This window comes from Lipotes vexillifer, unplaced genomic scaffold (assembly GCF_000442215.2).
Source record: "Lipotes vexillifer unplaced genomic scaffold, Lipotes_vexillifer_v1.1 scaffold173, whole genome shotgun sequence".
In the NCBI taxonomy this organism is placed as follows: Eukaryota; Metazoa; Chordata; class Mammalia; order Artiodactyla; family Lipotidae; genus Lipotes; species Lipotes vexillifer.
The window spans coordinates 1,725,614-1,753,393 of NW_006770924.1; the positions used below are offsets into that span (position 1 = coordinate 1,725,614).

Here is a 27,780-nt window from a genome sequence, read left to right on the forward strand (position 1 = left end):
AGCTTGCAGGATCTTGGTTCCCAGGAGGTTGGGCCTGAGCTCCTGTGGTGGGGAGCGCTGAGTCCAAATCACTGGACTAACAGAGAACTTCAGACCCCAGGGAATATTAATCAGAGTGAGGCCTCCCAGAGGTGCTCATCTCACCACCAAGATCAGCTCTACCCAACCACCTGCAAACTCCAGTGCTGGACACCTCAGGCCAAACAACCAGTAAAACAGGAACACAATCCCACTCATCAAAAAAAAAACAAAAGACAAAAAAAATGTTACAGATGAAGGAGCAAAGTAAAAACCTACAACACCAAATAAATTAAGATGAAATAGCCAACTTACTTGAAAAAGAATTAAGAGTAAGGCAGTAAAGATGATCCAAAATCTCGGAAACAGAATGGAGAAAATACAAGAAACGTTTAACAAGGACCTAGAAGAACTAATGAGCAAACAGTGAGGAACAACACAATAACTGAAATTAAAAATACTCTAGAAGGAATCAATAGCAGAATAACTGAGGCAGAAGAAAGGATAAGTGAGCTGGAAGATAAAATGGTAGAAATAACTGCCGTGGAGCAGAATAAAGAAAAAAGAATGAGAAGAAGTAAAGGACAGTCTCAGAGACCTCTGGGACAACATTAAACATGCCAACATTTGAATAATAGGGGTCCCAGAAGTAAAAGAGAAACAGAAAGGGTCTGAGAAAATATTTGAAGACATCATAGTTGAAAACTTCCCTAACACCGGAAGGGAAATAACCACTTAAGTCCAGAAAGTGCAGAGAGTCCCATACAGGATAAAGCCAAGGAGAAAAACTCCAAGACATGTTAATCAAACTAGCAAAAATTAAATTAAAAAAATATTAAAAGTAGCAAGGGAAAAGCAGAAAATAACACACAAGGGAATCCCATAAGGACATCAGCTGATTTCTCAGCAGAAACTTTACAGGCCAGAAGGGAGTGGCAGGATATATTTTAAACGATGAAAGGGAAAAACCTACAACCAAGATTACCCAGCAAGGATATCATTCAGATTCGACAGAAAAATCAAAAGCTTTACAGACAAGCAAAAGCTATGAGAATTTAGGACCACCAAACCTGCCTTACAACAAATGCTAAAGGAACTTCTCTAAGTGGGAAACACAAGAGAAGAAAAAGACCCACAAAAACAAACCCAAATCAATTAAGAAAATGGTAATAGGAACATACATTATCGATAAGCACCTTGAATGTAAATGGATTAAATGCTCCAACCAAAAGACAGACTGGCTGAATGGATACAAAAAGAAGACCCATATATATACTGTCTACAAGAAACACACTTCAGAGATATGGGAACGTATGTATATGTATAACTGATTCACTTTGTTATAAAGCAGAAACTAACACACCATTGTAAAGCAATTATACTCCAATAAAGATGTTAAAAAAAAAAAAAAGAAACCCCCTTCAGACCTAGGAACACATACAGACTGAAAGTGAGGGGATGGAAAAAGATATCCCATGCAAATGGAAATCGAAAGAAAGCTGGAGTAGCTATACTCATATCAGATAAAATAGACTTTAAAATAAAGACTGTTACAAGAAGTAAGGAAGAACACTATATAATGATCAAGGGATCAATCCAAGAAGAAAACATAACAATTATAAATATTTATGCACCCAACGTAGGAGCACCTCAATACATAAGACAAATACCAACAGCCTTAAAAGGAGAAATTCGCAGTAACACAATAATAGTGGGGAACTTTAACACCCTACTTACACCAACAGACAGATCAACCAGGCAGAAAATAAATAAGGAAACACAAGCTTTAAATGACACAACAGACCAGGGAGACGTAATTAATATTTTCAGGACATACCACCCAAAAACGTTAGAGTACACTTTCTTCTCAAGTGCACATGAAAAGTTCCCCAGAATAGATCACATCTTGGGTCACAAATCGTTATCAAGTATCTTTTCCAACCACAACACTATGAGATTAGAAATCAATTACACACATTAAAAAAAAACCTGTAAAAACCATAAATACAAGGAGGCCAAATAGTGTGCTGCTGAATAACCAGAGATTACTGAAGAAATCAAAAAATACCTACAAACAAATGACAAAAAAAACACGATGATACAAAACCTATGGGATACAGCAAAAGCACTTCTAAGATGGAAGTTTATAGCAATACAATCCTACCTCAAAAAACAAGAAAAATCTCAAACAATCTAACTGTACATCTAAAGAACTAGAGAAAGAAGAACAAACAAAACCCAAAGTTAGTAAAAGAAATAAAGATCAAAGCAGAAATAAATGAAACAAGAAAACAATAACAAAGATCAATAAAACTATAAGTTGTTTGAGAAGATAAACAAAATTGATAAACCTTTCGCCAGACTCAGCAAGAAAAAAAGAGAGAGGACGCAAATCAATAAAATTAGAACTGAAAAAGGAGAGATTACAACTGACACCACAGAAATACAAAAGATCTAAGAGACTACTACAAGCAACTATATGCCAATAAAATGGACAACCTGGAAGAAATGGACAAATTCTTGGAAAAGTACAACCTTCCAAGATTGAACCAGGAAGAATGAGAAAATATAAACAGACCAATCACAGGTAATGAAATTGAAACCGTAATGAAAAATCTTCCAACAAACAAAAGTCCAGGACCAGATGGCTTCACAGGGGAATTCTATCAAACATTTAGAGAAGAGGTAACACCCATCCTTCTCAAATTCTTCCAAAACACTGCAGAGGATGGAACACTCCCAAACTCATTCTACAAGGCCACCATCAGCCTGATAGCAAAACCAGACAAAGATACTACAAAAAAAGAAAATTACAGACCAACATCACTGATGAATATAGATGTAAAAATCCTCAACAAAACACTAGCAAACAGAATCCAACAACACATTAAAAAGACTGTACAGCATGATCAAGTGCAATTTATCCCAGGGATGCAAGGATTCTTCAATATATTCAAATCAATCAATGTGATACACCATATTAACAAATGAAAGAATAAAAACCGTATGATCATCTCAATAGATTCAGAAACAGCTTTTGAAAAAATTCAACACCCATTTATGATAAAAACTCTCCAGAAAGTGGGCATAGAGGGAACCTACCTCAACATAATAAAGGCCATATATGACAAACCAGCAGCCACGTCATTCTCAATAGTGAAAAACTGAAAGCATTTCCTCTAAGATCAGGAACAAGACAAGGAGGTCCACTCGCGTCACTATTATTCAACACAGTATTGTAAGATCTAGCCACAGCATTCAGAGAAGAAAAAGAAACAAAAGGAATACAAATTGGAAAAGAAGTAAAACTGTCACTGTTTTCAATGACGATACTATACAAAGAAAATCTGAAAGATGCCACCAGAAAACTACAAGAACTAATGCATTTGGTAAGGTTGCAGGATACAAAATTAATGCACAGTAATCTCTTGAATTCCTATACACTAACAGCGAAAGATCAGAAAGAGAAATTAAGGAAACAAACCCATTTACCATCACAACAAAAAGAATAAAATACTTAGGAATAAACCTACCTAAGGAGACAAAAGACCTGTACTCAGAAAACTATAAAACACCGATGAAAGAAATCAAAGGTAACATAAACAGATGGAGGGATATACCATGCTGCTGGATTGGAAGAATCAATACTGTGAAAATGACTATACTACCCAAAGCAGGGTAGTTCAATGCAATCTCTATCAAATTACCTATGGCATTTTTCACAGAACTAGAACAAGAAATTTTACAATTTATATGGAAACACAAAAGACCCGAATAGCCATAGCAATCTCGAGAAAGAAAAACGGAGCTGGAGGAATCAGGCTCCCTGACTTCAGACTATACTACAAAGCTACAGTAATTAAGACAGTATGGTACTGACACAAAAACAGAAATATAGATCAATGGAACAGGATAGAAAGCCCAGAGATCAACCCACGCACATATGGTCACCTTATCTTAGACAAAGGAGGCAAGGATATACAATGGAGAAAAGACAGTCTCTTCAATAAGTGGTGCTGGGTAAAATGGACAGCTACATGTAAAAGAATGAAATTGGAACACACCCTAACACCATACACAAAAATAAACTCAAAATGGATTAAAGACCTAAATGTAAGGCCAGACACTATAAAACTCTTAGAAGAAAACGTAGGTAGAACACTCTTGACATAAATCCCAGCAAGATCCTTTTTGACCCATCTCCTAAAGGGAAATAAAAACAAAAATAAACAAATGGGACCTAATGAAACTTAAAAGCGTTTGCACAGCAAAGGAAACCAAAAACAAGACAAAAAGAACCCTCAGAATGGGAGAAAATATTTGCAAATGAAGCAACTGACAAAGGATTTATCTCCAAAATATACAAGCAGCTCATGCAGCTCAATATCACAAAAACAAACAACCCAGTCCAAAAATGGGCAGAAGACTTAAATAGACATTTTTCCAAAGAAGACATACAGATGGCCAACAAATGCATGAAAAGATGCTCAACTTCACTAATCATTAGAGAAATGCAAATCAAGACCACAACGAGGTATCACCTCACACCAGTCAGAATGGCCATCATCAAAAAAATCTAGAAACAATAAATGCTGGAGAGGGTGTGGATAAAAGGGAACCCTCCTGCATTGTTGGTGGGAATATAAATTGATACAGCCACTATGGAGAACAGTATGGAGGTTCCTTAAAAAACTAAAAATAGAACTACCGTATGAGCCAGCAATCCCACTACTGGGGATATACCCTGAGAAAACCGTAATTCAAAAAGAGACATGTACCACAATGTTCACTGCAGCACTATTTACAATACCCAGGACATGGAAGTAACCTAAATGTCCATCAACAGATGACTGGATAAAGATGTGGCATATATACAATGGAATATTACTCACCCATAATAGGAACAAAACTGAGTTATCTGTAGTGAGGTGGATGGACCTAGAATCTGTCATACAGAGTGAAGACAGTCAGAAAGAGAAAAACAAATACCATATGCTAACGCATATATATGGAATTTAAAAAAGCAGTACTGATGAACCTAGTGGAAGGGCAGGAATAAAGATGCAGACGTAGAGAACAGACTTGAGGGAAGACTTGAGGGCATGGGGTGGGGAAGGGAAAGCTGGGATGAAGTGAGAGTAGCACTGACATATATACACTACCAAATGTAAAATGGATGGCTAATGGGAAGCTGCTGCTTAGCACAGGGAGATCCGCTTGGTGCTCTGTGACGACCTAGAGGGATGGGATAGGGAGGGTGGGAGGGAGGCTCAAGTGGGAGGGGATATGGTGATATATGTATACATATAGCCAATTCACTTTGTTGTGCGGCACACAAACACCGTGGAGCATTTATACACCAATAAAGATGTGAAAAATAAATACAAAAGAAAAAAAAAAGAATTACCATATAACCTAGCAATTTGACTTCTGGGCATTTACCCAAAGGAATTGAAAGCAGCAACTCAAAGAGATATTTGTATATCCCTGTTCAAAGCAGCATTATTCATAATAGCCAAAAGCTGGAAGGAAACCAAACATCCATTGATGGATGAATGGATAAACAAGATGTGTACACATACAATGGTGTATTATTCAGCTTTAAAAACGAAATTCTGACACAGGCTACAATGTGGATGAACCTCGAGGACATTATGCTAAATGAAATAAGCTGAAGACAAACACTGTATGGTTCCACTTATATGAGATATGTAGAATAGTCAAATTCATAGAAACAAGAAGGTATATAGATAGTTTCAGTTTTGCAAGAAGAAAATATTCTGGAGACTGGTTACACAATAGTGTAATACACTTAAAAATGGTTAAGACAGTAAATTTTATGTGTATTTTACTACAATTAAGAAAAGATGTATTTAAATAATTAATGCCTGCATCTAATTACAAATTTCCCCAAATCTGGTATACCTGTCTCTCTGATGAGCTGGGTAAGGTTAGGACGTAAGTTCCAGTTTATTATCACCCCCATCAACCATCAACTCACTCTCAGACTACACTCCATTACACCTCCACTGTAGTGGAATTTTGCCTCCACTATAAATGATCCAGACCAGAAATGAGGCAGTCTAAAGATTTCTGGGAAATAAAAACAAATAGAAAGGGGCCCACATGTGCACACTTTCTTAACGACTTTTAAGATTTTTACTTACTGTTTAACAATAATTTAGTTTAACTGTAAAAATACACTACTGGCATAACAAACAAAATCAGAGTAAATAAATGTAAATTCAGCAAAAAAGAAATTAATTTAAAAAAAAGGAATACAGTTTCAAACAAGTATTAAACTTGCAAAAATAAATGAGTTCTAAAATTCAATGATCACAAAACTGGAAAAACAGGTACACTTACATACATTTCTGGTAGCATTCTAAACTATTTTTTCCTAGAAAACAATCTAATAAAAATTTAACAAGAACTATCAAAACTGTTCTTTTTAACATCCATAAAATATTCTGGGGGCTTCCCTGGTGGTGCAGTGGTTGACAGTCCGCCTGCCGATGCAGGGGACACGGGTTTGTGCCCCAGTCCAAGAAGATCCCACATGGCGCAGAGCGGCTGGGCCCATGAGCCATGGCTGCTGAGCCTACGCGTCCGGAGCCTGTGCTCCGCAACGGGAGAGTCCACAGCAGTGAGAGGCCCGCGTACCGCCAAAAAAAAAAAAATATATATATATATATTCTGATCGGTTAATTCTGCTTTGGGGAACATATGTCATGAAAATACCCCTAAGTAATGGTAACAACACAATGAAAGGAGTACCAAGATATCAGCACAATGCTATTAACAATATAAAGCTTTTCAAACATATACATACACGAAATAGTAGAAGAGTCAAATTGTGGCACAGAGCTCCAATGGAATAAAGTTATTAACACTGAAAATTATGTAGACTAAGTCAATATTCAGAAATGTATATTAGTCTTAAAAATAAAAAGCACAATATGGATTCACCGATTACAATTATGTAAAGTATGTGTGTCTGTGTTCATTGACAAAGATTAGAAATTAATGTGAAATGATGTAACTTTATAACCTTTAAATTCTTATTTCTGTAAGGTTGTTTAAATTCATGATAGACAAAATAAATATAATAGATCTCAACAGTCTATCTTAAAAAACAATATTTTAACTATACATTCTAGTAACTAAATACATATTTCACAAGTTTAAGTAAGGCTTGTCAAGATTATTTCTTTTGTCTCTAATCTTATCCAAACCTGCTCCATCCAATTTTATTCATTAAGAAATATACAATGTTCAATAGTTCACCTCAGATCTAAGGAATTTTTAAAAAGAAAAAAAAAAAGAACTTATGAGAAATAAATTTTGAAAAAGTTTCACATTTAAACAAACTTCTGTGAACTGTCTACATTATTTATTCATTTAGTACATAATATGCCCTGGAACTTAGAATAGCATCACATACCTGATGCGATGACAGGATCTTTCATAAGCTCCCTAGTTATTGGACATATAAATTCATCAGGAATTTCAGAGGAAAGGGTTTTCATCTTTGTCCTGAGCTCTTCAATTTTCCGCAGAACTTTACTACGCAGCCCTAGAGATTCTGAAAAGAAATTATTCTGTTAGGGCTGGAGAACTATTACTTCTAACCTTTATGCAAGTCTTCAGCAAACAAAGAGAAATTTCATCTACTACAACCAAAAATCTTCAGACATTCTGTTTTACCACATGGAACCTTTTCTTTATAAATTCTTTAATCAATATTTGTAGTATAGAATACTGTGTGATTAAAATAACTCAGCAAGTTTATTCTAAATAACTTTAGACTCTCAAAGTTCCTCAAGAATTTCAGATTGCCCAAATACTAATATACCACACAAAATCAGAAAAGGCTCATTATTATAGGTTAATTTATTTAGACAACTAAAAATTTCCTAAAAATCATTTTTAAAGATGTTCAATTTGACAATATAAAAATTCCATCTTATATTTTTAAACATTATGAAATTGGGTATATTATTTGCTGATTCTCATATGAAACACAATCTCAAATAAAGTTCATATGTTTGTCCAAGACTCTACACGTTTCATTCATTTGTATTACTTTTATCTTAAGTTTTTAAAGTTATCTTAGTTTTTAATTTCAGGAAGATTAATACAATGAAGTTTAGGAAGTTTAGTGTGATTATCTGTTTATATTTTTAGATAATCTAGCTGACAGTTCTATTTTAGGTGGAGGTGCTTGGGGGGTGTAGGGTGGGTAGGAAAAAAGAACTACATTTCAGAACACCTCAGAGTTCCCATAAAAAGCCAAATCAGCTTTCTTTCTGACTGGAAGGTAATTCTCCACGTGTTTATACACACCTTATGACACCTTTTGTCTAGTAATCTTTTCAAGGATGTCTGCAAACTTCCTTGGAAGCTAGAGATAGTGTTTCCCTCCCAGTCTGAGGGCAGATTTGTTTCCTGACACGTACAAAGATAATGGCTTCCTCTTGGACTAGTTTGCTAGCAGTCCCTTTATAAGATTGGTGGGGGGGGGTTTCATAAACTCAGGGTTCCTCAGCTATGACACCAACACAAATTGCCCCCACAAGCCTAGGTGGAAAGGGCAACCAATTTAAATATGAAGCTCATGCTGCCTGCTGCGCCATGAGTAATAAACTGTTCAAATCTATTTGGACTCATTGACCATATCTATGCAAGTATGGCAAGTCAACCTAGCAGCTGCCTACATCTTAGGAACTGCTTTACTGCTTTCCTATGACTTACCTCCTATGTAATTCATTGAAACAAAATTGAGGATTTTTAAAACAATTTTTTAAAAGCACCACATTTATAATTAGACTAATTAGACACATTAATAATTACGTAACTAACATAATTAAGTCATATCATTTAAGGGGAAAATTATACAACATGTAATAAGGATATAGAGGTATTTAATATTCTGAAAACAATATATATATTACCCGGTCAAATATACATGTGTGCCAATATTTAGAATGCTTATTAATAAAGAATATAGAAACCCTATTTCAAAATGTACTGGATAAGGTTAAATTGTCTGTTACCCCTGTCTAATTTTAATGTCATTTAAGAATGCCCTCAGGCAAGCAGTTACCAAATCATATCCACAGAACTTGGCCAGAAGAAGACATCTCCTTTTGTGATTGGGGTTTGGCAGTGAGTGTTATTAAACTTAACTGCTCAGAAAGAAAAGACCCTTACCAGCTGAGAGCTAGTAAACCCTCAGTATGGGCAATGGGTAATATTTAGCTATACTTACTATAACTCTGAAAAGGCATCTGGCTATTAATAAGATGACAAATTAAATAGGCCATCACCTCCTGTACCCTCTTCCCCATCCCTGTAAATGCTACATAATTGAGAATTGATAGTCTGGACACAAATAACTATCAAAAATACAAAACAAAATTCAGAAAACCCTCAAGGAAACAGAACTAACTAGGTTCCAGAGTAGGGGATGGGAAACAGCTTGAAGCAGAGATTTGTGTACACAAATGGAAGAAATACCTTTCTACTTGTAGCCTTCACTCTCCCCAACTTTGTCCTGTAAATATCATTGCTAAGGCAGCAACACCAGCATGAGCTGGAGGCAGGGTAACAAGAGAGCGCTATGGCCTGGACTAACAATTACAGCCCATTGGGCTGGTCACTGAATCACCTCTGCAATGCCCTGAGACAGAACAACAGAATCAAAAGCTGGTTTCTTGGAGAAAAAAACTTAAAAACTTTTTACTTTTTAAAAATAAAATTTATTAACAAACTTCTGACTTGAAAGATTAAGAGAAAACAAGACATAAAACTATATTAGGAAAGAAAAGGGACACAAAACTATAGGTACAGTAGAGATTTTTTAAAGGATTTAGAGAAGATGGTGATAGAAGCAATATAATTTTTAAACTTCTCTGAATCCCCACATAAAAACAGAGCAACAAGACAGCAAAATCAAATCCCACCGACACTTCCAAAAAACAAGGTAGCAGGGTATCCTCATGAATCCCGCTATATAAGTGGAAGAGAATAAACCACCAACATCCATAAGACCTGTGATTGATATCGATGTGGAAGCAACAGGACATCTGATAGGCCTGAGGAATGGAGACCCCGAAATGCCCTACTCTCAGGAAAGTGGGGCAGGCCAATTTAAGAGCAGCATGTGAACTGGAAGGGTTATGCCCACTCTAACAGCAGGTCAGTGCACAGGCCTATACATGTGAAAGGACTATTTCACTTCAATTGTGTGTAAAGAAAAAATGGTAAATGTTCTTGTTACTTAACAGTATATGCAGTTAGGCAACAAGTGAAAGTCTACATAAGGAAGTATTACTAGGATTTGAAACATGAAACTTCCAAAATCTGAGGATGTTAAGAAAGCTGGCACATAAAGTTTTAAAAACCATTTGATATAATAATTTGATATTATAATTTTTAAAGCAGAAAATGATAAAAATGTCTCATGTGCTTTCATGGTTTCTTGGAAAGACAAGAGCAAAAAGAAGAGGGAACACTTTGAAGAAACCTCATTCCCAATTAAGAATCTATGACTGATAATTAGTTGAATATAACGGTAAGGACTGACACGATATACAATAGTTCCTTGTCATTTGTCATTCCATGGTTCTACCATTATATCATCTACAGCAATTCCAAACTCCAGGATAGCTAGCAGTTTGCAATATTCCCGAGGCCTGGATATAACTTGAAGCCAAATTGCAGATGAAAATCCAGTGGCTAGTTAGTGGACTTACTGCTTGCCTAGTATCACATCTCAAAGAGACTTTCTTGCCCTTTATCTTCATACTTTATGCCTTTTGGTTGCAATATTAAAGGCTGTCATAGAGTTCACAAATTCATGGATACACATATGTTTTAAGACATACCTCTCTTAATATCAAGGATCTCTTGTACCTGTAATCTCTTTCTGGATATTCCTTATGCAAATATAGCACTAGATATAAGGAGTTATTTCCTACCTAAGACTGTATGTCTATTGTACCCTTAGTTTTCATTAACACTATCCTAGAATAGGACTATTACTCTAGGTTAAAACACCAGGTTCCAACAGATACTCAAATCTATACAAGGTTCCTTTATTGTATATTTACAAAGGCTCATTGAAAACATTTGATAGACTGCATGACTCTTAAAAATAATTTTTAAGTGTCAAACGCAATAGATACACTACTTTGTTCCCTAACACTCCAATATACTTCACTGAAAATTAACTTCCTTCATATGATGAGTGTTAAATTCATATTTATTCACATTGACATAGGAACCGTTTTAACAGCTGTACTACAAAAGCAAATGCAAGCAAAATAGTTATGCATCACAAGAGTAAAATTCATTATCACATACTCATCAGTTTGCCTCTTAATACATTTTTTTCTAGACCCAATTTCACTTCTCTATTACACTCCAATTTACTGTTTAAAGGAAGAGCCTACTTTTCTTAAAACTCAAGACTAACAGAAATCCACTGTAGCTTAAAGTAGCACTTGTAGAAGATTAATGTTAGCCTGCTGACCCTTCATAACTGTGCAAACACTTTAAAATATTGATACTATAGAATGATGTAGGAAAAAATTATTTATTTAAAAATTTATTTAAAAACTTATTTACTAATTTATTCTGTATTTAATTTGTTGTATTTGCTAACTTTCCAAATCTTAAGCACAAACACAAAGCAAATTCCTTACTAGAGAGTATGCAATGTTCTTGTCTCCGTTTATAATGATCTTCCTAATTCAGCTTTTAGACCACAGCAGACTTATTTAAATTATATTTCAATTTTGGCTTGAGCCTGGTAGTTCCAAAACTTATTTCACTGAACATCAAAATGATCATAACTACTAGACCCGAGACTCACCTTCAAAAACTATTTCAGGCCATTAATTGAATCCTGTAAGAATTTCTTATACTTTATTTATCGGGCTATTGGGACAGAATTCTATTCCTATTGTTTTTACTATGCTCTCTTATGTTTTGAAACATCCTTTGTTGAAATCTGAAATTATTATTTTATATTGTCATGTGCTTCTGTGTGATAAGGTATTGCTAAAACTTATTCTGAGAGAGTAGTGAAAAATCAGCTAATGAACATGCTAAATTCACCAGAACTTTAAAAAAAACAAAAACAAAAACAAACCCTGTACTCTATTACCTACTTTCAGGAAGAAAGAGTAAACTATAAATTATAAAGGAAATAAGTTACTAGAGATACAAAAATAACTTTCACAGTATGGCCTGAGTACAAAACCATGTGATTCTAATTATTTTCACAAAATCATCATTCTATTAACTTCTTAAAAGGCCATAAGCTTCCAAGACACTTAAATAGGTTCACATACTATATTTACTATGTAATGAAAGTATACTACTATACTTTAGAATGATTTTCTATAACAAACACTTTTTTTGCTCTTTGACTCCTCATTAACAGTAAATTCACTATGGACATCCTATTTCCTAAGCTTTCTGGTTAATTAAGATTTTACTAGAGCATACTGATAAGTGTCTGAGTATTATGTTCATTACAGCACAACACTAAGACTTCAAACTGTTTTTGCTAAGGATGTATTGATAATAACCAGAACAAATAAAACAACTCTTACAATTCAACAATAAAAAGACAAACCAATTTTAACCAAAGAAGATACACAAACAGCCAATAAGCACTCGAAAATATGCTCCATATCATTAGGTAAATGCAAATCAAAAACCACAATGAAATACCACTTCACATCTATTGAATGGCTACAATCAATAAGATAGGTAATAACCAGTGTTGACAAAGAGGTGAAGAAATTGGAAAGCTCACACACTGCTGGTGGGAATGTAAAATAGTACAGCTGCTTTGGAAAACAGTCTGCCAGTTCCTCAAAATGGTATATGTAGAGTTATTCTACTTTTAATCATATATCCAAGGGAAATGAAAATATACTCACACAAAAACTCATACATATATATTCACAGCAGCATTACTGATAACAGCCAAAAGTAGAAATGACCATCAGCTGATAAGTGGATAAACAAAATGTAGTATAGCCATACAATGGAATACTATTCAGTCATAAAAAGGAAGGAAGTACCTACACATACAAAAACATGGATGAACCTTGAAAGGTTAAATAAAAAAAGCCAGATACAAAAGGCCACATATTGTATGGTTCCACTTAAAAGAAATGTCCAAAATAGGTAGATCCTATTTCTACAGAAGATAGATTAGTGGTTGCCAAGAGGCTAGAAAGAGGGAAGAATGGGATTCTTTTGGGGGGATAAAAATGCTCTGCAATTAGGGCTTCCCTAGTGGCGCAGTGGTTGAGAGCCCACCTGTCGATGCAGGGGACACGGGTTTGTGCCCTGGTCCAGGAAGATCCCACATGCTGCAGAGTGGCTAGGCCCGTGAGCCATGGCCACTGAGCCTGCGTGTCCGGAGCCTGTGCTCTGCAACGGGAGAGGCCCACGACAGTGAGAGGCCCGCGTACCGCAAAAAAAAAAAAAAAAAAAAAAAAAAAATGTTCTGCAATTAGATAGTGGTGATGGTTGTACAACTCTATGAGTACACTAAAAACCAGTGGATTGTACACTTAAGAAAAAATGACTTGTGCATTGAAAATTACAAAGCACTGTTGAAAAAGAAATTAAGAAGACCTGAATAAACATAAAAATATCCTGTGCTGGGCCTCCCTGGTGGCACAGTGGTTGAGAGTTTGCCTGCCAATGCAGGGGACACGGGTTCGTGGCCCGGTCCGGGAAGATCCCACATGCCACGGAGCGGCTGGGACCGTGAGCCATGGCCGCTGAGCCTGTGTGTCCAGAGCCTGTGCTCCGCAACAGGAGAGGCCACAACAGTGAGAGGCCCACGTACAACAACAACAACAAAAAAATATCCTATGCTTATGGATTAGAAGAATTAATACTGTTAAAATGACAATAATCCCCCAATTGATGTAGAAATTCAGTATAATCCCCATCAAAGTCAGGTGGCTTTTTTGCAGAATTTGACAAGTTGATCCTAAAATTCATATGGAAATGCCAAGGGACCTAAAGGAGCAAAACCAATCCTGTGGAGAAAAAAAATCCAGAGATGGAGGACACACAATTTTCAATTTCAACACTTACTACAAAGCTATAGTTAATTAAGACACTGTGGCACTAGCATATGGATAGACAAATAGATCAGTGAAATAGAATTGAGAGTCCAGAAATAAACCCTCACATTTATGGTCAACTGATATTTAACAAGGGTGCTAAGATAATTTAAAGGGGAAAGAATAGTCTTTTCAACAAATGGTGCTGGGACAACTGGATATATACATCTGAAAGAATATAGCTAAACCCTTACCTCACATTATATACAAAAATTAAGTCAAAATTGATCACACACCTAAATGTAAGAGCTAGAACTATAAAAGTCATAGAAGAAACACAGGTGTAAATCTTCAAGATTCAGGATTAGGTTTGGGTTTCTTAGATATGACACCTACAGCACAAGCAATGACAGAAAAAAACAGATACACTGGACTTCACCAAAATTTATAACTTTTGTGCATCAAAGGACACTTTCAAGAAAGCGTAATGATAAACCACAGAATGGGAGAAAATATATACAAATCATATATCTGATTAAGGGTCTAGTATCTAAATTTATATAAACAACTCAAAGACAAATAACCCAGTTTTTAAAATGGGCAAAGAATCTGAACAGACATTTTTCCAAAGAAGATATACAAATGGCCAATGAGCATATGGAAAGTTGTTCAACATCACTAGTCATCAGGAAAATGCACATCAAAACCACAATGAGAAACCACTAGGATGGCTATAATTGAAAAACTAAACAATTGTTGAGGAGGATGCAGAGAATTGGAATCCTCATACACTGCTGGTGAGAACATAAAAAAGCCCAGTTGCTTTGGAAAATTGCCTGGCAGTTCTTCAAATGCAAGCACAGAATTACCATATGATCCACCAATTCCACTCGACAGTTTTCAGAGTTTTGTTTTGTATATCTGATGGTTACTTGTGTCTAGACTCCATCAGTTTTCAATTATGTAGCATTTCCAGGGACGGGGAAGGGGTGGGGAAGAGGGTATAGGAGCTGATGGCCTATTTAATTTGTCATCTTATTAAGAGCCAGATGCCTTTTCAGAGTTATAGTAAATATAGCCAAATGTTGCTCACTGTCCATACTGAGGGGCTACTAGCCCTCAAGCTGGTAAAGGGTCTTTTCTTCCTGAGCAATTAAGTTTAATAACACTCATTCCCAACTCCCAATCACAAAAGGAGACATCTTCTTCCGGCCAAGTTCTGTCAATATGATTTGGTAACACCCTAGAAAACTGAAAACAGATGCCTACACGAAATGTGTATATGAATGTTCATAGAAGCAATTTTCATAAAATCTAAAAAATGGGAACAATCTAAATCCAATCAACCGGTGAATGGATGAACAAAAAGTGATAAATTCATACAATGGAATATTATTCGGCCATAATAAAGTAAAGTACTAATATATACTACAACATGTATGAACTTTGAGAACATGCTATGCAAAAGAGGCCAGACACAAAAGGCCATACATTTTATGAAATGTAGAACAGGCAAATCCTTAGAGACAGAAAGTAGATTAGTGGTTGCCAGGAGCTAGAGAGACAAGGAATAGGAGTGACTGCTAATGGGAATGGAGTTTCTTTCTGAAGTGATGAACATGTTCTGGAATCAGATAATGGTGATGGTTATACAACTTGAATAGTCACTGCACTGTACACTTATAAAAGGGTGAATTATATCACAATTTTAAAAATATATACATTTTAAAAACTACAGTTACATGATAGCTTTAATTACCTAAAGAAAAAGTATGTAACATTTCTTTTCCATAATCTAAAATATACTATACTTCTATGCAAAGACATATACCAGAACTACTGCTGTGCTAGAATATTAAGAGGAAACCATTAATGCAATTAAAACCAATCACAGAGTAAATTATTAAAAGTTGTTTTTAAGACTGCCTAACTTTCACTAGTCTTACCAATTTTCAAATCATCAGCTAGACTTTCTTTTGTAAGATTCAACAGTTCTCGGCCATCAATGTTATTCATTTTGAAAATACCAACAAGGTCTTTTAAACCTTGTGCGCAAAGCCAGTTTGAGACATCGTCCTCTGACCAATCTTCAGTAAATTGCTTTGGGTGATCTTCTGCGGTCCTTGCTTAAAAACAAACAAACCAAACAAACCCCACAAACAAAAAGTAAGTGAAAAAACAACAAGCAAAAGTACATCCTTTATCAACATTCTCACTTTGTACTAAAAGTAAATGAAATTTTCTTAAGTCTGTGTTTTCTACTTTAACATCCTTTAAGAAATTTTAAAAAATCAAACAATACTATGTATAAAGTATTATTTAATGCTACATTAAATGCTACTCTTTCGGAACATTTTACACTCCAGAAAAATTTTATTATATAAAATTCATATCAGCAGAAGTATTATATGTGATCTGTCATCTGCATATCAGCACCACTAATTGGTTAATTCTGACAGTGATAAAAATAAAACTCCTAAATTATGTGTCAATGTTGCTTGAGAAAACCAAAAATAAAACCAACAAGATAAAACTATCATTTCTATTTTGTTCTAGGCTATATTTATCTGAAAAATTAGTATGGAGTATAAATAAAGAGCTTACAAAACTGTGGGAGGTATGATATACATGAATGTGCATCCAAAAGCATTTACCAACAGTTTTAATGTAGATGTCTGGGTTAACTTTAACACTAGGTTCTCTAAAATTATTTTTAAATTATATTAAATTTGTATGTATGCTTTATATTGAGAAAAGCAACATGAATAATTTGTCAAAAAATTACTGAATTTCTCATTTTAATGGTAAATGGTGCTGAACTGGGTTACACATGATATCCTCACTAACCTTGGCAAGGTGTTTCCAGGTCAAACTGCCAGATATTCACTGTTTTGTCCATTGAACCAGTAGCAAGTAAAAGGATATTGGGTGCAAAGGCACAAGTTGTGACATACCTAGTTAATAAAAACAACTATTATATATCCTCAGACCAATTTTTTAATTATATTAATACAAACTGAGGTTAAGTTCAGACCTGGTGTGCTGAGTCAAGGTGTGAAGTATATCCTCAGTATTCTGAAAAACAACACAAACAGCTTTATATTTACTCAGGCAAGAGTAAAGCCACTGATAAAGACTTGTTTGACCTGAATGGTTTATATGCTCTACGTATTCTAATATTATGAGTCACTAATATAAACCAAAACTTTACCTAATGAATAGAGAATAGCATCTATAACTAATAACATTATCAAGTACTTATTTCACTCTTTCTCAATTATCAGCACTGCTGTCTGCTGAAATTTTTAGTATAATACAGTCCTGGCTGATTTGTCTCAACTTACTAATGGTAACCATGAAATTATTTGTATTTTTGCTATGGCATTTGACTGTACCCACTGCAGACCAGTGAGTAGAAATTAGTCATTTCAATATTGAGTACACTTAGCAGGCCATCCTACAACTAGATGTATTTAACTAAGACTCATATACGTATTTTATGGAGAAAATTTAACATTATAGCTATTTCGGTGAATGTAAAATCTCGTGAAAATTTCCTGAGAAACATTAAGGATCTATTTCACCTCGTTTGAGAACTCTTGCCCACTTCCTGCCAGAACTCAATAATTTGAACTGCTGTGTGGAGGACTAGCTTAGCTTCCTTGCTTGACCCACTACACTTTGATAATTCACATCTCTATCTCTTTGCTGGCATAGCTACAACCTAAGCTCAACCACTGTAAGGTCCCACTCAACACTGATTTCTCTTGGAGAATATTTTCGTCAATCATACCTTCACTATATATTAAATGTTCATTTTTCTTCATACTTATGCAACCTGGTCTTTATTCACATGCATCTACCAAAAAGCCCCATTTTTCCGATTCCTTTATAACCTACTCTTCTTATACTAGTCTTTAAATCCAGGTGGGACTCTATAAAGTGACAGAGCCACTTTCAGCTTTCAGCTATACCTTCCCAAAACCCTCGGGTAAACACTCCTTTGCTGTTATGGAAACCTGGTGTAAGAGTTTAAGAAAAATTGACTTAAAGTGATTTTTTTAATATTGATGCTCTTTAAATCTGTATTTTCTTTGATCAGACTAAACATCTGTCTATCTTAAAACCATTATTGAAATATTTAAGAGCTTGTCCCAGAACCAATACCTTACCTGCATAACTATTTTAGCATTTCTGAAAATGTATATATTATATTCTTGGGCATCCTAAATGGAAAAAATATGTATATTTTTCTCATCTTGCCTAGCTAAACTTGAAGTTCAGTAGCCTAATAAGCAAACATAATTTATACAGATCATACAAGATTTTGAAATACTTACAGTATCATACACTATGACAGATTTATCCACTGATCTTTAAAAGAAAAAAAAAGATTATGGGTGAAAGTTCTATAAAAAAAAAAGTACAGTATTTACGTAATTAGTATTTTTTAATCATTTTAATAACTTTTTAAAAGGCTGAAATATTGATATGCACACATTCAGAATGCAGTCTATTTTTGTTCATGTGTATAAACTTTTATTTAAAAAAACTACATGCCATATACCAAATACCAAATTTATCAGAAAATTATAAACTTTATTAAACGCTAGCGCATGCTATTTATACTATATAGCCATAAACAGAATAAGCATTTGTAATGTATAAATAAGACGCAATCTCATATCAAGTTAGTAACTTGAAGGGAAAAACTACTACAAGGAAAAGCTAGTACATTCTACTTGATTTTTGTTACAAGTAGCATTGCTATTATTGATATGGCCGTGCCTTAATAACTAATCAATATGTATGTATGTCTTGATTGTGACTCATTTTCGAAAATTATGATTCTAAACTTGATATGGACACTACATTGTTTCTTTCAATGCTATAAAAATTAAAACAACCGGGGCTTCCCTGGTGGCGCAGTGGTTGAGAGTCCGCCTGCCGATGCAGGGGACATGGGTTTGTGATCCGGTCCAGGAAGATCCCACATGCCGCAGAGCGGCTGGGCCCGTTAGCCATGGCCGCTAAGCCTGCGCGTCCGGAGCCTGTGCTCCGCAACAGGAGAGGACACAACAGTGAGAGGCCCATGTACCGCAAAAATAAATAAATAAATAAAATAAAATAAAACAACCGGGGCTTCCCTGGTGGCACAGTGGTTCAGAGCCCGCCTGCCAATGCAGGGGACATGGGTTCGTGCCCCGGTCCGGGAAGATCCCACATGCCGTGGAGCGGCTGGGCCCGTGAGCCATGGCTGCTGAGCCTGTGCTCCGCAGCGGGAGAGGCCACGACAGTGAGAGGCCCGCGTACCGCAAAAAAAAAAAAAAAAAATTAAAACAACCATCCGGGTTTATTCTAGTGGTGAAAAAAAAAACCCATCATACAAAGAAAAATGCAATAACATAACAAACTACTTAACTGAGAACAACAGATAAATATGTTTCTACATATTTTCCCCCTGATATAGCTGTTATGCCATGATATATGTTGCAAAGCAAGAAAACATATCAACAATACGAGTGTTACTGCTCTCTGTACAACTTTAATAGTATTTGTACTTATTATTATTAAAAGGTAGCTGATTACAGTCTGACCACAGGAGTCACACCTATTAGAACGCTTAAAATTCTTTTAAGGACTTCCCTGGCAATCCAGTGGTTAAGACCCAGAGCTTCCAATGCTGGGGGCTCAGGTTCGATCCCTGGTTGGGGAACTAGGATCCCACATGCCACCACAATTCCTTTGAATAAGACTTAAAATTTCATATTTAGTAGTCTCTCCAGTGTTGGTGATGGATTTTGACTACAGAATCTTTGCCATAATTTCAAAATAGAACTTATACGTTGTTCAATGTAAAATAAAATACAAGCAAATAAGAAGCATATAAATGCATTCTGGCATCAAAAACCAGAATTATAGCATTAAATTCCAGCCAAAAAACACTGAGAGGGCTTCCCTGGTGGCGCAGTGGTAGAGAGTCCGCCTGCTGATGCAGGGGATACGTGTTCGTGCCCCGGTCCGGGAAGATCCCACATGTTGCGGAGCGGCTGCGCCCGTGAGCCATGGCCGCTGAGCCTGCGCGTCCAGAGCCTGTGCTGCGCAACAGGAGAGGCCACAACAGTGAGAGGCCCGCGTACCGCAAAAAAAAAAAAAAAACACTGAGAAATTATATTAGCAGCTAATATGTATATGCTAGACATGATTTATAGACACTCTTATTTTGTCCTAAATTCCTCAAAGTACAAAGTATTATTTCTGGAATATCTAAAATTCTTAGGGAAAACTTCATTACTTCTTAGCATCCTTAAAACAAACTAAAAGGAATTTCCACTTTCTGAGACTACCACTAGTGCAATTAAAACTAACTCATCCTAATGATGTATCACTTGAGAAGCTGAATCATCATTAGATAGTCTTGTAGGCAACAGCCAGCCAGCCATGATGGCAATGAAACAGGTTCACTTGCTGATGAGATATAAAAATGAATTTGAGAAGCAAAAGGCCAAACACGAAGAACTCTTTAAGAGTCTACTGAATCTAGGCAAGAAGACTAGAGATTATGGGCAGAGACCTGTGGACATTTAGAGATTAAAAGGATTTTAAGCTCGCCTCCTATAGTCCCTAATTTGACTAATGGGAATTCAAAGGAAGATGTAATGGGATTTGATAACTGATTAGATTTGGGGGGAAGGAAATTAGGATTAGGGAAAAATAATAGTTTTCAATATTCAAGATTTGGGTTTCAAAGACAGAAAATAATTATAACCACTGTAAACAGACATAAAATACCTTGAAACTACTAAAACAATATAAAACCTCAAAATATTCCCTAAATAGAACGTGAGCCAACAGCAAATAAAAATTCTGATTGTTTGGTGCCGCTGGTTATACATTTCTTGCCTGCTATATATAACTCTTCCCCCTGCTATATATAATTCTTTCAGTACCCACAATCTGCCCTGTCACCTTAACCTCACTTTCCCTTATAAAGGATGCATTAATTGTCAAGTCTTTTGATACTCCATTACTACCATTTTGTGGCACTCTAAAACCTTAACTCTACTCACTCAAGAATAAAAGAGAGGGCTTCCCTGGTGGCGCAGTGGTTAAGAATCTGCCTGCCAATGCAAGGGACACAGGTTCAAGCCCTGGCCCAGGAAGATCCCACATGCCACGGAGGAACTAAGCCCATGTGCCACAACTACTGAGCCTGCGCTCTAGAGCCCGCAAGCCACAACTACTGAGCCCACGTGCCACAACTACTGAACCCTGCACACCTAGAGCTCGTGCTCCGCAACAAGAGAAGCCATGACAATGAGAAGCCCGCGCACCGCAACGAAGAGCAGCCCCCACTCACCGCAACTAGAGAAAGCCTGAACACAGCAACGAAGACCCAATACAGCCAAAAATAAATAAATAAATAAATTTGTTTAAAAAGAAGAATACAAGAGAAACACGCCAATTTTATCTGCACAGCTGCTAGGCAAGAGCAACAACACATACAGTTATGTGCTTGATATGGAAGAGCATATAATCACAAGCTCAAGGGAGATGAGTGACACTGTAGTGACGTTGTACAGCCACCCATGTCACAAATCACCTAAAGCATTTTAATTCAAACCAGTTTTATACAATGACCAAAAAACTAATCAAATGAAATTACCCACAACTATTTCATTAGGTCAAGTATGTTCCTAAGGTTTAAAGATTTATTTTACACTCACATTTTTATTTTAAATATATATCTATGTTTCTTCTCATTCAGAAAGTATGTGTAGTCTCTTACAAAGACGTAGAAAAAAGAAGATAAAAATTATGTGAAGAAACTGGGGAGGAAGAGAACATAAAGATGAGGTGGGGGAAAGAGATGAAGGCTAAGATTAGTATTTAAAATATATGTCACAACATAGAGTCCACTTTGTTAACAGAGGGCTGCAAGTTTGTTGCCGAGCTTCTTCAAGAGCAATTTAAAAAAGGAAACATGCTCTGTCATACAATTTAAGATAGAAACACAAACCCAATGCATGGGAAAGGGACATCAATTCTTTAGACTGAGACCTGTAGGAACTATTTCCCCCAAGGTCTTTACAGAGATGATGCTATGAAACATAGTCCCCAACAACTCTTCCTGAATGAAGATGGTAAGTTTCAAACAGCTGTTTTATAATGCCCCTCAGTATAGATCAATGGCCAAAACTTAACCCAGAAAAGCAGAAATCAGAAAATGAGGGAGTAAAATAATATGTTATATAATTGCCTAATGTTCTGGATTACAAAAATAATACATAAAAATAATATTCTTGTAATATACATAATATTTAATGAACCTATACTGAGCAATTGTTGTGCCCCAAACCTAATAAATGTTTTGCCTGCATTTTCTTATTTAAGCTTCATAACATTCTTATGAGGAAAGTGTTCTGACTTTCCCCATTTTATAATTCAGAAAAATGAAGCCGAGAGAAGATATGGAACTAGAACTTGTTTGAGGTTGCATAGCTAGTGCATGGCAGGGCTGGGATTAAAACTCAGTAACCTGTGTTTCTGGATTTTACGCTTCCTAGAACATCATCCCCCATGAATGTATTATAATTAAACTTGATTCATAATGGGCACACACCCTGACAGTTTTAGCCTAAAAACTTACAAAACAGATCACATGACTATTCAAATTTCACTAGAGTTTTCACAAGACATCTATTTTTTCAAGCCGTGTAATATCTAATAACCCTCATGATAAGCAAACTGCAATATGGACTCTGTCCAAAGAACTGACTTGTTCAATAGTTCTGTTAACAATGTTGTAGAGAGTGCGGGGAAATAAATGATGATTTGAGTTTTGGAAAGGTGACCTTAAGCCTTCTTATGCTAGTCATTACTGAGTGAGAGAGGGTGGCTGTTGAGCCATTACTAATTCATGACAGTAAAACTCTGTTGTCTACATTTATAAAAGATAAAACATAAATAAGCATCTTGTTGAGAAGAGGGGGGACAATTACTTCCAGTTCTTTCTGGAATAAGATCCCTGGCCTCTTTTCTCCCTCTCTTGCTTAGCAGGAAAGGAATGATAGATGACTGGAAAGTCTGGGGAAGATGCTGGGCCATGTGGTTCAGCCACTTCTGGATTTTCTTTCTTCTGATCTGCCCTTTCAGGGGAAGTCTGCAGTGGTCCATGCCACCCAAAAGCAGGTGAACAAGTTAGCTGCAGATCTACAGTCCTGCTATCTAGTAGTTATCTGCCCAGTATTTCTCTCTTACTGGTTTTCAACTCAAGAAGAAGAAAAAAAGGTGTTATTTTTGAACTCGTAAAACTCTAACAATGATAGCCATTCTTAAACTGGTTTCCAAAGAATCATAACTACTAAAACTGAGAATTTATGGAAAAAGGCAACCTCTATTTGAATTACAAAGATTGACTCTTCCTGTTTGAATAGCAGCTAATTTATATAATGTTAATTTTATCTGGTTGGATCAAGAGAAGTAAGGGTGAAACAAAACACAAATTCGGCCAGGGCACTAGAGGAAACTTATTAGAGGAGAGATGTGGAGAAAGATGTAGAGAAAAAGTTCCTACACATTTTGCTGTATGACATGTGATGCCATCATAGTCCTGAGAGCTAATGAAGTGTGTAAAGCAGATATGAGAATCTATGTATCTTTTGCTAACCCAGATACTGAAGAGATTTTCATAAATGTAAAACAATGCCACGTTTCTCACTATTTTTGGTTTTATTTCTCCTAAAGAAAAATGTTATGTTAATATATGAGTTTATTATTATTGTTTAAACAAACTTAAAATATTTTAGAGTCTTCTTTGTTTTATTTTCTGTAAATACCAACATATGGAACCGTTATAAGCAAAAGCTCTTTGGAGTCCTCGATAACTTTTAAGAGTGTCGAAGAATCCTAAGACTAAAAAGCAATGAGGGGGGTGGAGTCAAGATGGTGGACTAGGAGGACACGAAATTCGCATCTCCTCACAACTAGGGCACCTAGCAGGCACCAGTGGGGGGCCACGGACACCTAAGGGGAGGGGAGGAACAGCCAGCGACCGGGTAGGACGTGGGGTGCGGGGGGAGTGAAGGGAGAGGAGAAGTGGAGGCGGGACGGGACAGGCGCCCCTGAGGGGCGGCTGGGGGAGGGGAAGGGATCCCACGCCTGAAGGGGGAAATGGGGGAACCACTGGGAGGGCACAGGATCAAAAGGGAGCGTGGCCAGGTTTCCCCTGCCCACTCGGACCCCCAGGAACCTGTTGAGATCCGGGGCCTGATCCTCTGCCCACCTAGGCTCCCTCCAGCTGCGCAGGTCCTGAGGGAGTGGGAGGGAGGGAAGGGGGAGCAAAAGTAAAGGCCGGACCTCCGGGACCGGCACCCCTGAGGGGCAGCTGGGGGAGGGAAGGAGTTCCTACACCCAGCGGGACCCACCCACAGTTAGGGGTCCAGCAGCAACGGGGGAGACGCTGGGGGAGACGGTACAGCAGGGCGTAAAGGAACAGAAGGGAACGGGGCCAGTGCTTTCCCTGTCCACTCAGGCACTGGGAAGCCTGTTGGGCTCCCAGGCCTAATCCTCTGCCCTTGGAACCTCCCTCCTGCTGTGCAGAACCCAAGCCCCGCCCCTACACCCCCACCCAGGGCCCTACATCTACACTCGGAGAACCCCTCCAATGAGCTGGGCCTACACCCCACCCACACACCCTCACTCAGGGCCCTACCTCAAAACTTCAGAACTCTACACTCCAGAGGGCCCCCTCAGGTCTTGATGCCTCTCCCATTCTGGGCAGGTCCTAAGTACAGGCCCCGCCCCAGGCTCAAACATCACACCCCCACCTGCCTAGGTCTCACCCCACCCTAAACCCCACCCCTGCCTAAGTTCCACCACTGCCAAAACTCCACCCCCATAGCCAAGGCTTTTTTTTCTTTTTTCCTCTTTTAGACTGGGGCTCTGTTTTACCTTGTGGATTCACTGCTGTTGATTCTTCTACATTTTTCTTTTTCCTAATAGATCTTTTATTTTTCTAATTATACTTTATTCTTTACACTTTGTTATTGCTCTCTCCTTTTGGCTTGTTCCCCCACACACACTTTTTTCTTTTGTGGTTTTATTTTACCTTGTTGCAGTTGTTTCAATTATAGTTTTACTTTTCCTAATATATTTTTCATCTTTCTAATTTTATTTTGTTTATTACTCTTTGATATTTTACTGCTCCTTTCTTCTTTTTTTCTTTCTACCCCACCCCCATTTTTTTTTTTACCGTGCCATGAAGCTTGTGGGATCTTGGTTCCCAGGCCGGAGGTCAGGCCCAAGCTCCTGTGCTGGGAGTTCCAAGTCCAAACTGATGGACTAACAGAGAACCTCAGACCACAGGGAATTATCAATCGGAGTGAGGCCTCCCAGAGGTCCTCATCTCAGCACAAAGACCCAGCTCTATCCAACTGCCTGCAACCTCCAGTGCTGGACGTGTCAAGCCAAACAACCAGTAAGACAGGAATATAGCACCACCCATCAACAACAAAAAAAAGGAAACTAGAAAAAAATATGTTACAGACGAAAGAGCAAGGTAAAAACCTACAACACCAAATAAATGAAGATGAAATAGGGAACCTACCTGAAAAAGAATTAAGAGTAATGATAGTAAAGATGATCGAAAATCTCAGAAACAGAATGGAGAAAATATAAGAAACATTTAACAGGATCTAGAAGAACTAAAGAGCAAACAAACAGTGATGAGCAACACAATTACTGAAATTAAAAATACTCTAGAAGGAATCAATAACAGAATAACTGAGGCAGAAGAACGAATAAGTGAGCTGGAAGATAAAATGGTGGAAATTACTGCCAGGGAGCAAAATAAAGAAAAAGGAATGAAAAGAATTGAGCACAGTCTCAGAGACCACTGGGACAACATTAAATGCACCAACATTCGAATTATAGGGGTCCCAGAAGAAGAAGACAAAAAGAAAGGGTCTGAGAAAATATTTGAAGACATTATACTTGAAAACTTTCCTAACATGGGAAAGGAAATAGTCGATCAAGTCCAGGAAGCACAAAGAGTCCCATACAGGATAAACCCAAGGAGAAACACACCAAGACACATATTAATCAAACTATCAAAAATGAAATACAAAGAAAAAATATTAAAAGCAGCAAGGGAAAAGGAACAAATAACATACAAGGGACTCCCCATAAGGTTAACATCTGATATTTCAGCAGACACTCTGCAAGCCAAAACAGAGCGGCAGGACATATTTAATGATGAAACGGAAAAACCTTCAACCAAGATTACCCAGCAAGGATCTCATTCAGACTTGATGGGGAAATTAAAACCTTTACAGACAAGCAAAAGCTATGAGAATTGAGCACTACAAACCAGCTTTACAACAAATGCTAAAGGAAATTCTCTAGGCAGGAAACACAAGAGAAGGAAAAGACCTACAATAACAAACCCAAAACAATTAAGAAAATGGTAGTAAGAACATACATATTGATAATTACCTTAAATGTAAATGGATTAAATGCTCCAACCAAAAGACACAGACTGGTTGAACAGATACAAAAACAAGACCTGTATATATGCTGTCTACAAGTGACCCACTTCAGACCTAGGGACACATACAGATTGAAAGTGAGGGGATGGAAAAGATATTCCATGAAAATGGAAATGGAAATTAAAAGAAAGCTGGAGTAGCAATTCCCATATCAGACAAAACAGACTTTAAAATAAAGATAACTGCAAGAGACAAAGAAGGACACTACATGATGATCAAGAGATCAATGCAAAAAGAAGATATAATAATTGTAAAAGTTTATGCACTCAACAGAGGAGCACCTGAATACATAAGGCAAATGCTAACAGCCATAAAAGGGGAAATCGACAGTAACACAATAATAGTAGGGGACTTTAACACCCCACTTTCACCAGTGGACAGATCAACCAAAATGAAAATAAATAAACACAAGCTTTAAATGACACATTAAACAGGATGGACATAATTGATATTTACAGGACATTCCATCCAAAAACAACAGAATACACTTTCTTCTCAAGTGCTCATGGAACATTCTCCAGGACAGATCATATCTTGGGTCACAAATCAAGCCTTGGTAAATTTAAGAAACTGAAATTGTATAAAGTATCTTTTCGTACCACAACTCTATGTGACTAGAGAGCAACTACAGGGGAAAAGCTGTAAAAATTTCAAACACATGGAGGCTAAACAATACACTACTAAATAACCAAGAGATCACTAAAGAAATCAAAGAGGAAATCAAAAAATACCTAGAAACAAATGACAATGAAAACACGACAACCCAAAACCTATGGGATGCAGCAAGGGCAGTTCTAACAGGGAAGTTGATAGCAATACAATCCTACCTCAAGAAATAAGAAAAATCTCAAATAAACACCCTAACCTTACACCTAAAGCAATTAGAGAAAGAAGAACAAAAAACCGCCAAAATTTAGCAGAAGGAAAGAAATCACAAAGATCAGATCAGAAATAAATGAAAAAGAAATGAAGGAAACACTAGCAAAGATCAATAAAACTAAAAGCTGGTTCTTTGAGAAGATAAACAAAATTGATAAACCATTATCCAGACTCATCAAGAAAAAAAGGGAGGGCTTCCCTGGTGGCACAGTGGTTAAGAGTCCGCCTGCTGA

At 36.8% G+C, this 27,780-nt stretch overlaps 1 protein-coding gene across 1 annotated transcript in view; it reads right to left on the minus strand.

Moving 5' to 3' along the window:
- Nucleotides 1–27,780, minus strand: part of WDSUB1 (WD repeat, sterile alpha motif and U-box domain containing 1) — a 76,020-nt gene that overhangs the window by 29,766 nt on the left and 18,474 nt on the right. The window contains 5 exon segments of the mRNA XM_007472397.1: nucleotides 7,463–7,603; nucleotides 16,067–16,246; nucleotides 16,968–17,074; nucleotides 17,155–17,195; nucleotides 18,461–18,494. Coding sequence (XP_007472459.1) covers nucleotides 7,463–7,603; nucleotides 16,067–16,246; nucleotides 16,968–17,074; nucleotides 17,155–17,195; nucleotides 18,461–18,494 — 503 coding nt within the window.